Source organism: Anolis sagrei, chromosome 2 (genome assembly GCF_037176765.1).
Source record: "Anolis sagrei isolate rAnoSag1 chromosome 2, rAnoSag1.mat, whole genome shotgun sequence".
NCBI lineage: Eukaryota > Metazoa > Chordata > Lepidosauria > Squamata > Dactyloidae > Anolis > Anolis sagrei.
This window is the reverse complement of record NC_090022.1, coordinates 253,887,568-253,905,967: the sequence shown is the minus strand read 5'-3', so window position 1 is coordinate 253,905,967 and position 18,400 is coordinate 253,887,568. Positions and strand designations below refer to the sequence as shown.

At 38.5% G+C, this 18,400-nt stretch overlaps 1 protein-coding gene across 2 annotated transcripts in view; it reads left to right on the top strand.

Annotated features, from left to right (window-relative positions):
- SLF1 (SMC5-SMC6 complex localization factor 1) overlaps positions 1 to 18,400 on the top strand; it is a 39,029-nt gene that overhangs the window by 3,511 nt on the left and 17,118 nt on the right. For both annotated transcript variants that reach the window (XM_060761789.2, XM_067464542.1), the window contains exons 2-11: positions 2,983 to 3,099; positions 3,299 to 3,374; positions 7,215 to 7,455; positions 9,046 to 9,205; positions 9,848 to 9,982; positions 11,844 to 11,897; positions 14,741 to 14,896; positions 15,580 to 15,746; positions 15,987 to 16,124; positions 16,955 to 17,117. In XM_060761789.2, the coding sequence (XP_060617772.2) occupies positions 2,983 to 3,099; positions 3,299 to 3,374; positions 7,215 to 7,455; positions 9,046 to 9,205; positions 9,848 to 9,982; positions 11,844 to 11,897; positions 14,741 to 14,896; positions 15,580 to 15,746; positions 15,987 to 16,124; positions 16,955 to 17,117 (1,407 nt within the window). The remainder of the gene's footprint in view (positions 1 to 2,982; positions 3,100 to 3,298; positions 3,375 to 7,214; positions 7,456 to 9,045; positions 9,206 to 9,847; positions 9,983 to 11,843; positions 11,898 to 14,740; positions 14,897 to 15,579; positions 15,747 to 15,986; positions 16,125 to 16,954; positions 17,118 to 18,400) is intronic.

Below are 18,400 nucleotides of genomic sequence, written 5' to 3'. Positions count from 1 at the left end.
ATGTTTTCAAACGTTTAAGGGTTGAAAATGACCTTTCATTTGTAGCTGTTGACACTGGCAATGTTGCAGAATCTGAAGAAGTTTCTTCACATTTGGAAAAAACTGTCCATCACAGACAAGATAAGATATGCTTCCAGTGCATTTGATGGCTTTTCTGCAATCTCATAAACGTAGCATGGGGATTTGGTTAACCAGTTAAAATTCATGAGTAAACCAAGGTTTTTTTTAACCTGAAAAATTTCGGGGGGGGGGGGGTTGAACCCCTAACCCCTTCCCCCCCCCCCCCCCGGCTACAGGCCTGCTAATGGGCCATCCAGTCCAATCCCCTGCCAAGAAGCAGGAACATTGCATTCAAAGCATGCCCAACAGATGGCCATCCAGCCTTTGTTTAAAAACTTCCAAAGAAGGAACCTCCACCACATGATCATTTTTAATGCTTGTTCATCCCACTACCCAACCAACCCTTGTATGGGGGCTTTACAGGCTGGGCAGCTTGGGGAGCTGGACCAAAACTAACAAAAGGAATTTCCACACTTGGCCACGGTAGTCCACACTCTCGATACATCTCTAATAGACTACTGCAACATGGGTTTGCTTCTGAAGACTGTTTGGAAGCTTCAAGTAGTCCAACAGGAGGCAGCCACGTTGCTTCCTGGAGCAGCGTACAGGGAACATACAACTCCCTTGTTATATGCACTGGCTGCCAATCCACTACCAAATAGAATTCAAAGTGCTGGCTTTGCCCTATGAATCCCTAAAGTGTTCTGATTCAGCTTACCTGTCCGAATGTATCTCCTTTTATGAGCCAGCTAGAACACTAAGATCTGCGAGGGATGCCCTGGGAGACAAAAGAGTATATACTTTTAATGAATCAATTACCTTGGGTGCCGGTATCCTTTATTTTGGGTGATGACCAGAAAAAATGCTGGAGGGAATTCTAGAATCATGAGGTTCTGGCAAAAGGTCACCTGCTTCTCAATCAGTGGCTTAGTCCCCAAAAACTTAATAGGAAACAAAAATATGACATTATATACACTCACAGGGGATCTCCCAAATGTGGGAACCAGGGTACTCACAGGGGCGAGAGTTGAAAAAGGGGTTAGTTGGGAGGCAGGGAGGTTATCTTAAGAGGAAAAGAAGAAAGGGAGCCCTGCTGTGGGTGTTATGGGGCCAGGTGTTTACCAGGGCTGGCTGCAAGAGGTGAAGAAAAGAGAGAGAGGCAAAAACGGATACAAAGAATCAAAATAAGAGGGTAACGTACTGCAGTGCACATTTTTGAAGGGTTATATTGTAATAAAAAGGGGAAAGAAAGTATCCAGAATGCTGGTAGCTGCTGCTGGGCACCTTCGAAGATCTGCATAATTGATCTCAGCAAGGCTCTGGGCTTCCACGCTCCTCAGCTTCCTCTACTGCAGCTCCAACTATAGTTTATTAATAATTTGATCTGGGGGGTGTCATGCTCGACCTCAGTAGAGTTGAAAATAGTACATATGAATGGGATGTAGGAGTCTTAGTAGATCACTAGCTGAACATGCGTCAAGGGCATGATGCAGCAGCTTAAAAGTCCAATACAATTCTAGGCTGTATCAATAGGAGTATAGTGTCAAGAGTGAGGGAAGTAATATTATCACTTTAGTCTGCTTTAGTCAGACCTCACCTGGACTACTGTGTCCAATTCCAAGCACCACAATTCAAGAAGGATATTAACAAGCTGAAATGTGTCCAAAAACGACCAACCAAGGTGATCAAAGGTTTGGAAATCATGGTGTATTAGGAGCAGCGTAGGGAACTGTATACTTTTAGCCTGGAGAAGAGAAGGTTAAACATGATTGCCATGTTTAAATATTTTAAAGGATTAAGATAGACATGACTTCTTTCCTGCTGCTCCAAAGACTAAGACATGGAGCAAAGGATTCAGAGTAGAGGAAAAGAGATCCACCCAAGAACTTCCTGACTGTAAGAGTTATTGGGAAGTGGAATATGCTGACTCAGAATGTTGTGGAGCCTCCTCCTTTGGAGGTTTTAAAGCAGAGGATGGATGGCCATGTATTCCTGCATGTCATCACGTTGGACTAGATGGTCCTTGTGTTTGATTCTGTCCAGAAGACCTTTTCCAGTCTTTGTGGAACTATGATGTCACAAAGTTAGGCCAGGGTAGTCTTTCCTAAATTGAGAGTAACTGGACTCGGAAGCATTTTTGTTGACCTTGCGCCATCTATGGGAATTAAGATTGTGCTCTTGAATCTCTTGTTTATTGTGGTGTAGGTCCAGTTTTAGATTGCGCTCCATGGGAATTCATTATGATTAACATTCATTGGGTCTACTCTAATAAGAGTTAAGTGTTGATTGAATCCAAGACACGTAATCCCCAAGTTACCAACAAGATAGGTTCCGGAAGTTTGTTTTTAAGTTGAATTTGTAAGTCAAAACAGGTACATTTTGAAAGTGTAACGCCAGCCAAAATATACATTTGTTTAGCCTTGAATAGCATAGGGAAGCCTGTGGTGTTTGTTTGACTGTCTGCACCCCTGTTCAGAAGATTTCCCCTCACTTTCTGTCCGTGTGATAATTGCATTTTGAAAACATTGGCTTGTTGTGGAAACAAAGGTTGGTGATAAAGCTTCAGTGGAGACACCTTTTCCCCATAATAACTCTTTCAGGAGTAAATTTCCCTTCCTGGGATAGATTTCTCTCACTTCTTGTTGTCTCACCCCTGTTCTTAACTGTGAGTAGTTTGTTAGTCGGATGTTTGTAACTCGGGAATTGCCTGTATTGGATATGGCTTGTGGATAGAAATGTAATTCTGCTAGTCCTGGAAAGAAGGTTTAAATCCTGGAAAGGAATTTTATTTTGCCTTCTAGGTCTGATTCAAAAGCCTCCAATAGAATTACTACAGAAGTGCATAAATTTTCTTATGACTGATGCCTCAAGCATACTTTCATGTTTTGTGTGACTATTATTGTGCATCTCCTTTCTAAACAGATGGAGAACGGCATGCTGCAACCGAGGATAATCCAGCTAACTGGATTTAAGAACCAAGAAAAGAAGATCCTGGTTGAATTGATTCTGAAACTTGAAAGTATTTTTCACGACACTGAGGTAATGATAATAATTAATACAAAATATATTTGGGTACTTTTGGAGATATTGTATTAATCGGAATAGATTGAAGTGCATGAAGCAGATTTTTTTATGTTTTTGTCAATAGTATGTTTCTAATTTGAAGTCAACTTATTGCCTGGTTTCTTTAAGATAAGTGTGAAATTTTTAGTGACAGTTATGTGTTCCTTTTTTTTAGGAATACAGAAATTGCACTCACCTTATAGCGAAACAGCCTTGCAAGAGTGAAAAGTTTTTGGCAGCATGTGCAGCAGGTGAGTATAATATTCTATAGTCACGTGGTGATTCTATGGCAAGACTGAGATTTCACGGAAACACAGAGCTATTAATCTGATTTTAAGTTGAGGAATAATAGGGAAGGTTGTTTTAGTAATGAGAGCCTAAGCTGATGAATACAGGAAACAGGGCTTTTTCAGTAGCAAGACCTTGGTTGTAGAATTCCCTCCCAAGGGAAGTCAAATTGGCGCCATCCCATTTGAGATGCTGGCAAGCAGCCAAGAATGCACTTTTTTGTACAGTTTTCAGTACCTTAAATCAGAATGAGTGTGCAGTCTTGTATGTTTTAAAAACTAATTTTTAAAAGACAGTTTTAAATTGTTTTTTTAAAGAACATTATCTGTTATACGTTGCCTTCTGAGGCTCTAGCAGACTGATCAGCGGGAAGAAATAAAAAGCTTCAAAAGCAAAAAAAAGAGCCTTGGTTTTTGATGAATTGTTTTCTTAAGTAAATTAGAAAGTTAATTTAGCAGTAGCTGACTACACTTGGCAAACTGCAGCAAAACAGAATGTGTATATACAACAATCCATATTTGAAGTTGAGAAATTTCTTCAGTGCCTATATATAAGTTAAGAGGAAACTGAGCAGGAATGCATTGGTTATATACTTTGGGTGTACGTTGTAATAACGGTTAAAACTTTTCCATGAGTCCATAGTTGCATGTCTTTCAAGAAGGCAAAAAACAATCCCTTAACAGTGCTCCTTTACTCATATAAGCAGATTGCAACAAGTAAAAATGTCTTCATCATTTTGTTGTCAAAGGCTTTCATGGCTGGAATCATTGGGTTGCTGTGAGTTTTCCGGGCTGTATGGCCATGTTCCAAAAGCATTCTCTCCTGACGTTTCGCCCATATCCATGGCAGGCATCCTCAGAGGTTGAGGGGTCTGTTTGAAACCAGAGGTGTTCAGTAGAGACAATTCACTGCTCTCCATTTTCCTGCCTCTCTTTTTAGCTAGAGAAAGTGTAGTCTTACGTGAAACAGCTGGGTGAGGTCATCCGGAGTTTTGGAGTTCAGTGTCATCTGTATGCAGATGACCCAGCTCTATTACACTTTTCTACCGAAATCCAAGGAAGCTCCCTGGATCCTGGACCGGTGTTTGGCAGCTGTGATGGGCTGGATGAGGGCTAACAAGCTGAAACTAAATCCAGACAAGACAGGTCCTCCTGTCGGGGTATAGGGTGTCAACCTGTTCTCAATGGGGTTACACTCCTCCTTGAGGACACAGGTTCACAGTTTTGGGGGTCCTCCTGGACTCAGTGTTGACCCTAGAGGCCCAGATATCAGTGGTGGCCGGGAGGGTTTTTGCACAGCTAAGGTTTGTGCGTGAACTACGCCTGTACCTCAAAAAGCCAGATCTGGCCATAGTGGTTCATGCCTTAGTTACATCTCGAATGGATTACTGTAGCGCACTCTACATGGGGCTGCATTTGAAGATGGCTCAGAAATTACAACTTGTACAAAGATCGGCAGCCAAGCTACTGACTGGGGCTAGCGATAGGGAGCACATCATGCCCCCGTTAAAGCAGCTCCACTGGCTACCTATAGGTTTCCAATCCCAATTCAAAGTGCAGGTTTTACCTACAAAGCTCTACACTGTTCAGGTCCAGCCTATCTATGTGACCACATCACCCCATGAATCTGCACGGGAGGGGGCTACTCTTGGTCCCACTCCTATCCCCGTCCATGGTGGGGACAAGGGAGAGGGCCTTCTCAGTGGGGGCCCCCAACTTTGGAACGTCCTCCCCAGGGAAATTAGGCAGGCCTCCCACTTCAATCTTTCAGGAGGGAGTTGAAGACATGACTATTAAAGCAGACCTTTTAAAATGGTTGACGTGCCATCTACAGTGGATGACCTAAAAGGAAGTTTTAACCTGACATTTTAATATTGACTCTTAAATCTGTTTTGTGGCTGGGATAGTAAACCTGGTTTGTATAATCTGTTTTTAGTTGCAAGTTATTGTTGTGTTTTATTGTAATTTCATTATAATTGATGTGTTATATGTTAAAGTCTGGTTGTTGTAATTTTGTTACTTGACATTTTTGTTGTATATTTTATGTGTTTTACTTTGTACTGTGTTGCTTTGCAAAGCGCCTCGAGTCCCTTCAGGGAGATGGGGCGGGATATAAATAAAGTTGTTGTTGTTAGTAATGTAAAAATAAATGATGCCAAACTTCCCCCTTCCTGACATTTTCACTAATCCATATGATGGCCTGATTTCAATAAGAATCCTAATTTGTGAATTAGCACTATCCAATTTAGCCTGCCTGTGTCTTAGTTGTGTGCACTTGCCATTCTTCTGTGCATAAAAGGAATACATTAAAAGCTTCTGTTTTAGTGACATGTAACCAGTCTTGTGTTCTAGGCTCCTGTTCTAACTAACCACATCTATAGCAAAGTGTAGTTTCTTGAGTCCAGATGTCCTGGATAATTTTAGCTAGTTCTGAAAATAAAGATTTTTTATCATACAGAAAGGAATGAGTGAGTCATGTGGGCTTATTCCCCTATTGTTAAAGCATGGGATCTGAACTGAGATCTGGTACATGTTATTTATAATATAAATTTTCTCAGAAGCAAAAAATGCCTCTTTTTTCTGATGCATTAGAGCCTTAGAAGTTTGTTGCAACTCTTTCCTAGTAGATGTTATCTGAATGAAAATCATTTATATATATATATATATATATACACACACACACACACACACACATACACACACACACACTACAATAAGTAATTGTTATATCTAAACATTTGTGATAGTATGCCTTTGTACCATGGAGCCCTTTCCCCATGAAACACAAATGCAGGGCAATGGTTCTTAAACAAAGGGACCGAAAGTACCTTTCTCCCTCCTCCCAGCCTTCCCATGATTGCTGTCATCTGAGGCTTGCACCTATGGAAGTACCATCTGGTAAAATGCTGCTGTGCAGTGGCACAATCTGTTCTACTGTGTTGTGAAATTGATTAGGATCAGAATTTTAGTTGCTTTACTATTAAATATGCTGTCATTCTGTATAGAGGGCATGATGTTACTGGCATTGTATTCTGAAAGCATTGTAAAAATGATTTGTGAGAAGAAAAAAAAGATGATAGTATTAAGGTTACGTAATGGCTAGAATAATAAATACAGGTCATGTTTCTGATTGAAAAGAAATCAGCATAGGCTATTAGAGGCAGAAACTGCTGCTACAAAATAATGTGTTATAAAATGTAATGTTTGCCAAGCCTATAGAGATTTAGTAGAATTTTGTGACTCATGTATTGAAGTTAATATGAGTATCTGCTGTGTTTTGGGCTGAAGAATGATGTTTTGGAAGCGTAGAAGAATATATCAGAAATATGTTAAATGTTTAGTTTCAGTCACTTTCTTTCCTTACCTGCAAATTCTATGTCGATTTTGTGTTTAAGTTTACTTCTACATAGTGTTCTTTAGTTTGCAACTAATGAAATATACTTTAATACCTTAAAATGATGCAGAGATAACTAGGAGCAAATCTTATTGAATGCAGTACTTCAGAGTGGAGATGCATAGCACTGTACCATAAAAATAACAACATATAGGCATTAAAGTATTGTACAAAATAGACATCTTTTTAATTGAGGTATTCTTACTTGAAAAAAAGACATATTTCATAATGATGTGGAGTAAATACCTTAACTTCCTAGAAAATGTTGATTTTGGTGTTGTAAAAATACAATAAAATTGCTACTAGATGCTTTAACAGAGATTGTTATTAACTTGCATATTTGGTCTTCATTTGATTGGAGTTAGTCTGCAGAAAATTCTTTTGTGGATGACAGTTCATTTGCTTTCCAGGAAAGTGGATACTAACCAAGGACTACATAATTAATAGTGCTGAAAGTGGCAGATGGCTTGATGAAACAACTTACGAATGGGGATATAAAATTGAAAAAGGCTCCCATTATTCACCTCAAATGCAATCTGCACCTAAAAGATGGCGCGAAGAGCTGACATGCTCTGGTGCTGCAGGGGCCTTCCACAGATGGAAAGTTCTCCTTGTTATGAGAGGTGATAAACAAAAAGATTCGTTGATAAGGTAGGATGAAACCTCGAAACTGAAGCAATAAATGATAACGATTCTTTGATTTGGTTTATATTAGCATTGTGGTGGTTTTTTTCACCTCAGTTGCCCAGGTCCACAACAGTTCTGCCTTAGGGCTGCTCTAAAAGTGTTTTCTTTAAGTAGAGATAATCTTGGCGTAAAGAAAACAATGATTGCTGTTAGTGGTGAAGTGCTTTTCAACTCTCCTTCTGCAAGCAGAAAGGAGTCTTTCTACCCCTGCAGCTACATAAATAGTACTCAGCATAACTGATTGTGTGTCATTTTCTTTCTAACACAGATATCATTGCCATGTTTATAAAATGTGATATTCACTCTACAGCATAGTATCCTAAGGGTAGGGTGAAGGTGGGGGTTGTGACTGGAACAAAATATAGTACTGGGTTCAGAACAGTAACATTGGAAGACCGTGCCTTGATCCCTAGCAATTAAGCAGTGTGCTGGCCTATAGCAGAGGTATAGAAAGTGTGTCCTATTTTTGGAAGCTGCAGCATGTGCCAAAGGCAGCAGTTAGGGTACTCATATGAGTTCTTTGCACATACTACACCTGTGCATTAAGACTGCACTGTTTCCCTATAGACTTTGAATTCACGTTCAAAGCTTCATTGGTGACTAGTCTATGTATCCGGCATTATCCAGGTTTGCATTTTGTAATGGTATTTATTAGTAAAATAATTACTCGATTTATAAATGTAGGGATGGTTCTTTCACCATACTGAAAGGTAAAGCAGCCCTTTCTTTGTCCCTCAGGGAGGGACGACACCTGGCTAATCTAGGACTCCATGGCAACTATCTAATGGCCTCTTCAGGTTACAGCTCGGCATTTCCTGCTCATTTCTAAGTTTGCTGATCATGTTACTTGGTTGCCTCACATGCAGGCCATAATTGTACTGTGTTTGTTTTTGGAGTGATTTGTACTATGTTTTCAAATGTATTCCACAAACACCTAATGTGATTAAATAAACAGACTTATTCACCATAATGAAACACAAAGCAGTAAGGTTCTCTGTCCCTCAGATACTGACCACAATGTGGTGATATAGGCACTCGTGGCAAACCTAGTGGCTCTACTCCATTTGGTTCTTGTCCTCTGAAACACCCATCAAACCCATATCTGACTGGCTGCAACTCTCATAAGCCCCAGATTTGTTCAGGCTTCAATTCCCATCAGCCCCAGATCTATCCTGGCTGCAACTTATGGCTGTCTTTACAACCAGTTAGTCAGCTTATCCTTCATCTTGAGGTGCAACTCCCAGCCTGCCTAGCAGTGGGGTAAGCATGTTGGGAGATGCATTCTGGCAAGTAGGCTGAGCCATTTGATTGGTTGAGAGGAGAGCCAAGCCTTCAGTCGTAGGTGGGAATTATATGGTTCTGTTGATGTGGGTGGACTATTATTCCCAACATTCTCTGATATAAATCCCCCTCCCCAACCCCATGAGTATTGTAAGTTGGACCATAAAGGTCCAGATCCATCAAACTGTGTAGGAGCCTTTGTGGTTCAGATATATAAACAATCATTTAAAATATACATATGTAATATTTGTTCTTGACTGTTCCATTTTTCAGGGTTCTAGAAGCAGGGAAAGCCACTATACATGCAGCAATAAGTTCGCCAAAGAATATAACTCATGTGTTAACTAATAACGCAACATTAAATCAAGAAAGTGAAAAAGTCTTCGGAGCTCCATGCTATCCTGTTCGCTATTTAGAGACTTATCTCTTAAAGGCAAGTATATTTTAAATGCTAAAAATCTTGTGTATATTCTATGTTTTTAAAGATAGGTGTCAGTTTGTGTCCAGCCTGAGGTCCTCCTAGGAGGGTTGTGATGCAAGATCGTTAACATTTTAGAAAAAAATAACACTTGAAACAATCTTGCATCACATTCTACTTAATACGTATGGCATTGAAAGCATCGAATGCCTCATTTTGAAACTAGCTTGTACAGAAGACCTTTACTTGTTTAGAAGCCCTTAGCCAGCTCATGAATTGCCAGAGGCCATGATTAAGTCCAGGTTCCTGGTTTGTTTAGGTACATGAAGATAGGAGTGAAGCAACTGCCATGGGCTGCTTGTGAATGTATGCTGCTCATGAATATCCTGATATATGCCAAGATTGCTGATTTAGTGTATTCAAAATCTGTATCTGCAGCTTAGTTAGGTATATCAGTATGTGAAAAGACATTTTGGTACTTTTATATATAACCCTTTTATATATTTTAGAATGCATGTCCTGCTTTAGCACACGTTGTAAACAGTACATTACATAGAAACCCTTGTATATGAATGTCTGTAGGTTGCTCTAAATTTGTGTTCTGTGTTGTGTCTCTATATTTGCATGGACAGTAATATGCATTATGTTATCACACAGAATGAAATTAGATATGATCTTGAAAAATACCAGGAAAACAGTCTTCAGAAAGAACACGAATTCAAAGAAATCATGACTGACATACACTGTGCCAAAATGAGAAGTGAAATCATAAAACATATATATTTTCAACCGGTAAAAAGCCTACTATATTTACAGCATTATAAAATGGGGGTAGGGGGGATTTGCCTATCACAAATTGACCAGCAACTATATAGTTAGTATTGATAAGATGAAAATATTATGCCTGTTACTGGTTTTTGTTTGTTGAAGTGCAGATATAGTGAAAATATGAAGAATTATTTGAAAAATCTATATTTTGGCTTTGATCCTCACTCCTGCAATTGTAATTCTGCTTATGGAACAGGCAAGCCTTTTCTTTCTCTCACTTCTAGCCTTCTGCACAACTTGTATAGTTGCCCTTGAAGGGCAGGAAACCCTGTAAGATGGTATTGGTTGTAACACATAAGGCTACAATTGAAGGGAATAAAATTAGAATCCTCTCCCCTTCTGCAAACATAAAGCTTGACGGGATCCCAACCGATGTGTGACATGTCCAAGCTAAAGAATGTTATCTTTATCCCTCTGTTTGACCTTTACTTCCCTCCTTACATTCCTCATAAGGCTTTCTAAGGTATTGAGGGCTACCTTGAATATCATGGGGCTATAATGTGGAAGAAGGGGGGAATTGCTGAAATTTAACAGAAGAAACTTCTGCTTTGTGTTTTGTTCTTTCTTTTTAATGAAAGTTTATGATCCTGGATAAGCATCAGATTATCTAAGTATGGTGTGTTTTTATTAAAGTGAATGCTATGGGTCAAAAATCTTTGTTAGTGCAAGAGTCGACAAATTTTTCCCTTTAGTTGTTTTATACTTATATCTTGGATGACCTTCTAGACAGCATAGCAAATAATGAAGGATTGTGGGAGATGCATCACAAAAACTAGAACCAGAAACACAAAAAACACTCTAACAAGGATATATGCTCTTGCCTTTTTAAAAGAAGCATTTCCTGACTTAAAATGATTGTCATTATTGGAGAGATTATTAACTGATACCAAATAGTCTTTACAGACAAGCTTAATCACTAAAGTAAATTAGCGTTCATTAATTCTAATTAGGAAAAAACAAGTGGTAAATACAAGTTTCTCATCATTGCATTCAGTAAAAGAGTAGAGATAGTCTCGAGTTCTTTTTTACAATGAAGAATGCAATGTGGAATACATTTTTAATTGGCTTTGAGAATGTGCATTGTACAATATGACTTTTTTCCCCTTTTGCTGTAGTGCATGGAATGACAGACTTTAACACAACTGTTACAAAATAGATGAAGTTTTTAAAAATCGATGCTGATGTCCAATGAGAAGTTCATGAACTTCTAGAGAGACCTAGTTGAATGTGGAACTAACGATAGCTGGCAAATAATGCTTAGTTACTTTTTCTGTGTTTGTATAGATCTGCCTAATCAGAACATGTTGTTATGTATAGGAATGATTTGGTCTGGATGGTGATCTCCTACAAGACTACAGCCGCTAAACCAGCTGCTTTATTGCATGGCTTAGGCAAAAGCATCTTCCCCAACCTAATCGTTATCTGTATAGGATTTTTCTATTATCCCTTGTGTCTCATATGAGCTATTTTAGACCTTATTAGAAGAAAACAGTGATGATAAATGAATATTCAGTTGAACAAATCAGATTCTGTCACATCTGTCCATTTGGCAACTGAATTAAAGGCCATTCCAGCTGCAAGAGATATAGCAAAATAAGGGAATTGTGGGAGTGATGTATTTGTTTTAACAAGAGAGGAGGAGGGTCTATTGAGTTTGCTGTTAAAGTTCTTAACAGAAATACGTTATTTACACATTGGATTTGACTTTTTAACTGACAATATATACAATGGCATCAGATGAATATCAATCTGCATTGATTGACAAACTGTCAGTAATCCAATCACATTCCCTTTATAAACTCACTGATTTGCTTTTAATTTACAGGCAATGCTAAGCAAATACACTCAAATAGACCAGATGAATGGTTGCAGAAAAGAGGTAAGGCTTGTGCCATAGGGTGTGGAAAGAGGGAGAGGAAAGAGGGTGCTTGAATAATTCCAGTTCCCCACTGGAGCTCAGATGTCCTTAACTGTTTCTTCCACATGTAAATACTAAGACAAGAGGGAGAAAATGGAGATGACTAACCAATCAGGTTTTCATGTAGAACCTAAAGAGGCTAATGCTTTCCCAATGATTCCACCTGTACAAATCTTGTACTTGTGCAAATGCTGCTCAGCAGAATCAAAGATTGTAGGGAGTGACTGTTTTGAGAACCTGAGGAAGCTGTATTAAGGTGAGGAATCTAAAAAATAAAATCCTGATGTGCATGGGAATATTGCATACAGCTTTTAGTCACACTTGTATATTGATTTACAAACTGTCCCATATTTTACTCCTACAAACAGTAATTGGATGTGGTCTTGCTTCCCCTATAAAGGGTTGTTCTTTTAAAAAATGTGGCCCCCAGGTTTGTTTGCTATATAAACTGTGAATCATAAATTATAAGCAGTTATAACTGTGTGTACTGGATAGTTACCATAATCCAGAGAAGTCAGTTCTGCTCATGTTGAAATATTTACATAGCAGTAGAAATTGCTATGTACAATATTCTATATCTGTCCTTTGGATCACTTCCGAGACAATAGCATGGGGCAACTATCTGTGTAGTGTATCTACTTGTGCAGCATATCTACCTTTTATAGATTTCAGAATTCTGAAAGGAGTTCCACAGTACAGTAGAGTCTCACTTATCCAACCCTTGCTTATTCGAAGCTCTTATCCAATGTGCCCCTTTTCCTCCAGCATTTCCCCTTCAATTAAAGGAACGCTCCCCAACTTTCTCTCCATTCCCAATAAGTGAAAAAGGCATGACGAGGAGGAGGAGGGAGGAAAGGTGGGAAAGAGGCAGAACCAGCAGTGGAAGCATCTTCCCTCCTTTGTGATTTCCACACTCCACTTCTGTATCCAGGCACTTCCTGCTGGGTCGCTCTAGCCCGCGGCATTGCCTTTCCTTAACCCTTTGAGTCTAGTATTCTAGGTGTCTAGTGCCGTGTCGGGTGGTAACAGTAGGAGACTCCATATTATCTTACATTTTTATTTATTCTTCATTTTGCTGGCCTGTTTATGTCAGATAAGCGAGACTCTACTGTATTTAATGAATAATTCATGGTAATTTGCTACTATTGCTACTCTTTATTTATTATGATGGTTACACAGATCCTAAATGTAAAATAAGATAGTACTGGAATACATCTGCAAACTAGTATTGATAATCTTTTGAGGTTTAAGCCAATTCTTTTTTATGAGAGATTTGCATTCAGTTTCTCACAGTTTGGCCTTGAGATTATAATCCTGAAACTCCAAGTATGTGAATCTAGTATTCCTACAAAGGCCATTCATATACCGTATTTTTCTGGCATATAAGATGACCCCTGACTTTTCTAGTTGAAATATAGAGTTTGGGATATACTTGCCATATAACACTACCTGTCTTCCAACGCACACCAAATAAAAATTAAAACATCAGATTTGATTTCAATGTGGTAATTTTCCTATTTGTGGTACTTTCAGTACAAAAATTAATATAGGAAAGCTTTCTAGCTAACAGATTCAGTCAATATTGGTACGTTTAAATGTACTTCTGCTTTTTTATCATGATACGCTTGTTGTGGTAAAAATTAGTGTTGGGGCCTTTTTAACCGAATACATTAAAATTTTAACCGAATACATTAAAATTATTTTTATTTTTAAAGAAATCTCCTTGAATTAATCTGGATTCCCAAATAATTAGATATCAGGGTTTTGGGGTTTTTTTGTTTTGTTTTTTAAAAGATTGTTAACTATATAATAGTTTCAGATAGCAAACATACTAACATGATAACAGCACCCACATTTTCTTAGTTGTATCAGACGGAAAGACTCTTGTAATACTCCTTGCCATGATACATTTGATCATAATCTAAAACTGAAGGAATACAGTTTGTAATTTAGAAAGAAATATTATATGGATATAAGATTAGTGGATTCAATTAATAAACTTGTATGAATCCCCTAATACATAGTAATGGAATCTCTGGTGCACAAGAATTCAGTAAAAGCCACTCACTGAAGTGAGTAACATTCAGCCTCAGGTTGCTTGCCCTCCAATTAATCAGAATAGTACATCCTACACATAGATTCTACACATACCCTTCTCCATTCATATTCCTCTTTTGTCCTTTTTCTATAGAGAAGTTATGAAATAAACTTCAGGGAGGTGTAAAAGATAAAGTTTTTCCCTTGAAATTGAGTCTAGTCAAGTCTGACTGACTCTGGGAGGTGGTTCTCATCTCCATTTCTAAGGCAAAGAGCTGGCATTGTCCGTAGATGCCTTCCAGTTAATGTGGCTGCATGGCTGCATGGATTGCCCTTACCTTCCCGCCGAAGTGGTATCTATTGATGTTTTCAAACTGCTAGGTTGGCAGAAGCTGGGGCTAACAACGGGAGCTCACCCCATCCCGCAGGTTCGAACCACCGACCTTCTGGTCAGCAAGTTTTGCAGCTTAGCGGTTTAACCAGCTGTGCCACTGCGGCCCTGATTCAGGGAGGGGAGGTGCACAGAAAAAAGCAGTAAAGGGTAAGGATTGGGATTGGAGGCTCCCATCCCACCCCCAGTATACTTGATGTTGCCTGACAAGGGACTGACAAGCTTGCTTTGCCCCTGATGGGCAGCCGGAACCTCCTTACTGTTACTGTTCACCACTTATGCTCTAATATTTTGTAAACAACACTAGCTGATTTCTGTTTAGACCCAATAAGAATAACTTCCCAGTAATAATTTATAGAGGTCTTTTATTTCCTAGGTGAAAAATACTCGCTATTCTAGAAGAGAAAACGGGATAATTGAAGAGCTTGTAGATGACCAGTTATTTCCCATTGCAGTCACCGAATTCCTCTCTGGGAGAGATCCCATTCCTCCTGCCAAATTTCTTCATTCTCTTCTAGGTCATCTACTACAGGTAGGAATGATGTCTTATACAAAAAGAGGCAATCTGGTGAACCTGTACATGGGCAAACCTGGACCCTCCAGGTATTTTGGACTCCCAACTCCCACAATTCCTAACAGCCTCAGGCCCTTTCCTTTCCCCCCTCAGCCGCTTAAGTGACTGAGGAGAAAAAGAAAGGGCCTAAGGCTGTTAGGAATTATGGGAGGTGAAGTCCCAAACACCTGGAGTGCCCAAGTTTGCCCATGCCTAAGTTAACCTCTAGATGTTTTGTAAATAATTCTTATGATTTCTGAGCATTGGTCATACCTTGATTGTAGTGTGTGTTGCAGAATCCGGTTTTTCTCTCATCTTAATATTAATATATATACTGGGTTTCCACCCACCAATTTAAAACTGAGGGAAGGGTGACTTGGAATAAATACAGGGAGCACCAACAAACTGTAATCTTCCTTTGTTTTCCTGCATGCTAGATCTGAATTATAAAAGCAAAAAGATTGCCTAGAATCCTTGGGTTATGTTATGGACGAAAGCTGGGTAAACAATAAACTGCTTCTGTGATATAGTCAGTGAAGTTCAGAAACACATTTGGTGAGGGAGTGCTTTTCCTAAAATAATTTGACAATTCTAGTTTCATGACCAATAGATTTAAGTTTCAAGAGAGTATGAGACTTATACTTATTTATGTTTGATTACAGGGAAATTCAGACCCTGCACTTTCTGCTCAGTTTTTTCATATCCTTTACACTCTGCTCCAGCATGCTCCTCCTTGGAAGTCACCTTCCATGTTGAGATATTATCTGGAAGTTCTTCAGTGTCCTGTTTCCATGAAGGGAACATGGCCTCTGATGGAGACACTTGTACGGTAGGAGAAGAGACCTTTCTATTGGGTACATAAACAGGGCAACATGTAATTTCTGTATTTTAATTGTATGGAACTCTTTACCACATTATGGCTACTGGGCTAAGTAGATTTAAAAGGGGCTTAATGCAGATCACAGGGGATAAATGTACCAGTTTTCATGTTATGAGGTTGTATTCCATTTGATGCCATATCCTTCTAACTAATCTGATTCGAACTGTGAATATTTGTGCTTCTCCCAAGGTCGTGCCTTTACTGCAAAAGTATTTTTCATTCAGTCCCTGTTTCAGAAACCATGAATGAGGAGAAAACATTTCACAAAAGTCTGCTTAGATTTTTCCTGAATTTGTTCCAAGCTGAAGTGCTGACATTAACAAGAAGGTGTGTTTTGATTAAGAAAGTTCTGTATAAGCAAATAGTTCTTGCCTATTTCTTACAGCCATGTTTTGCCCTGTCTCAATATACTTAAAAAATAAAGGTGTAAAACATTTCTGTCTTAATAATTTTCTTCACATTTTATTACAGGATTCCCTGCTTTGCTTATGAAAGCTATTTTGATTTTGTTTACAGGAGGGATTGGGTTTTTTTTTATGTGTAAATGTTTAATATGATTGCAGTTTATTTTTTCCTCTTTAATAAATGGTATACACCAAATATTTTTTCCTAATATATTATAGAATAATTCCATTACTACACTTTAACTAGATTGAGGTAATGACAGAAAGTTATAACATTTTTATTCATTACAATTATGTAGATCCCACCTTTCAGGATAAACATGCTTCTGAGTTTTACTGATAATACCAGAATGTATTTTAAATTGTAGTACCAAGGTATAACAAGTGAGCAGAATCCCTCCTGGGCATCTGATAGCAGAATGGACCATGTGATTAGGGAGGTAAAAGTAGCAGGATCTTAATCATCTTTACCTGTTTTCCTCTTCCTTGCTTTTTCTCTTTTTCCTCCCTCTGGTTTTAGGTTTTTGATCCTTCATTTTCTATGTGTAGAAGTAATCTAGCACATTTTAAACAAGGTTACTACTTATGAGATTCAAATGTGGTCAGAATTTTTATTTTGTCATTTGTCAATAAATAATAGATTTCTCTGTAATGTCACCTGACAAACTTTGCAGAATGTATGCTTTGTGTTTAGTATCCTTGTAATAAAATAAAATATATTTCTAGATAAGCATATTTTTTTTCTTTTTGCAGTTTGTATGAAGGAGTTGATTCACAACATCTGCAGACAATGCCAGAGACTGTTCTTCAAAAGACCTTCTGGTTAGGGAGTGAGTCGATGCTTTTAACCAAGCAGATAAATATTCTTGTAGACTGGATCACAAATTCCTGTAAAGAAAAGTTCAAGACCAATAATGTAAGTGATTAACACAAAAATGAAAGAAAACCAAAAAATCTCTTTCTGCTTTGTTTTTTCTCTCAGAAATACCTATATATCTTGTAAAATAATGCATACATTCTCTTGTTCTGTAGAAAGATAAAACGGATTCTATTGTATGGGTACATTGATGGTTAAGATTTTAAAGGCACATACAGATCTAAGATCCAACTGTTTGGCTAATTTAACTTAGGGCAGATAGAGAGGTAATAGAAGCCCCACAGTTTCTCTTTTCGTGAAAACTAATTTCCCACTGCTATTTTCTTGCTAGAGACAACACATTGTAGTGATTAGAGCTCATTGAGGTTTAAATCATAACAGGAGAAAATGACAATGTTGTGGTCCTAGGATATAGCTGTAATGCCATTCTTCATAGACAGTTCTATTTAAGAGTATTTTCGTGTAAATTTCTGCATGCCAGGGGGCCCTTGTGGTTCCTTCCATCTCTAAGACTCTTAAATCACACACTCAGCCAAAGCAGAAGGCAATGTCAAAACACCTGTGAATAAATCTTGCCATGATAGGGATGCCTTTGTGAGTTAAACACAACATTGTTTTATTTTGACTTAACTACAAGTTTTCTCTCTGCCCAGTAGCAGCACTTGGACTAATTCACTATTGACCCTTCAATAGAAAAACTCACAGCATTTAAAGTTTGGCCATATCCCTTCCCCACCATACTGATCCATACAAAGTGGTGACGGTGAGGAATCATTCCCATTGTGATGGAAGATTTAAACCTCTACACCAAGTACACAAGAATTGGGTTGAAAACCAGAGCAGAACATATCAACTGAGCTATGGAATAACTGCTCATTATTCAGTTCTCAGTCTGTCAAGGAAGAAGATCTGGTCTGCAGCTCAGTCAAATGGTGGCATGTTCAAATTGTATTCCCCTTCTTTTTTTCCGAATTGGGAGATAGAAGTCTCCAAGATTAGCACTGCTGACATCTCCAGGCACTTTTGAACAGCCTGAATTGGCAGCAACCAGCAGAGCTTTCTTTCATTGGCTGCGGCTGCTCCTGCACACCAGAACTGTGACAAGGCCAAATTAAGAAATGGTCAACTGTTTTTTGAAAAAGAAGCTATGCTTGTGACATTGCCAAAGACAGGAGAGAGAGCTCACTGTCACCAAAGCCAATCAGCAAATGCTAAAACCGCATACTGAACAGATTGTGGTAAATTTGATTGTCAGTACAAGTCTTTTTATTATTATTATTTATAAAAGATTTTACAATGCAAGTAAAAAAAAGGGGGTTGGG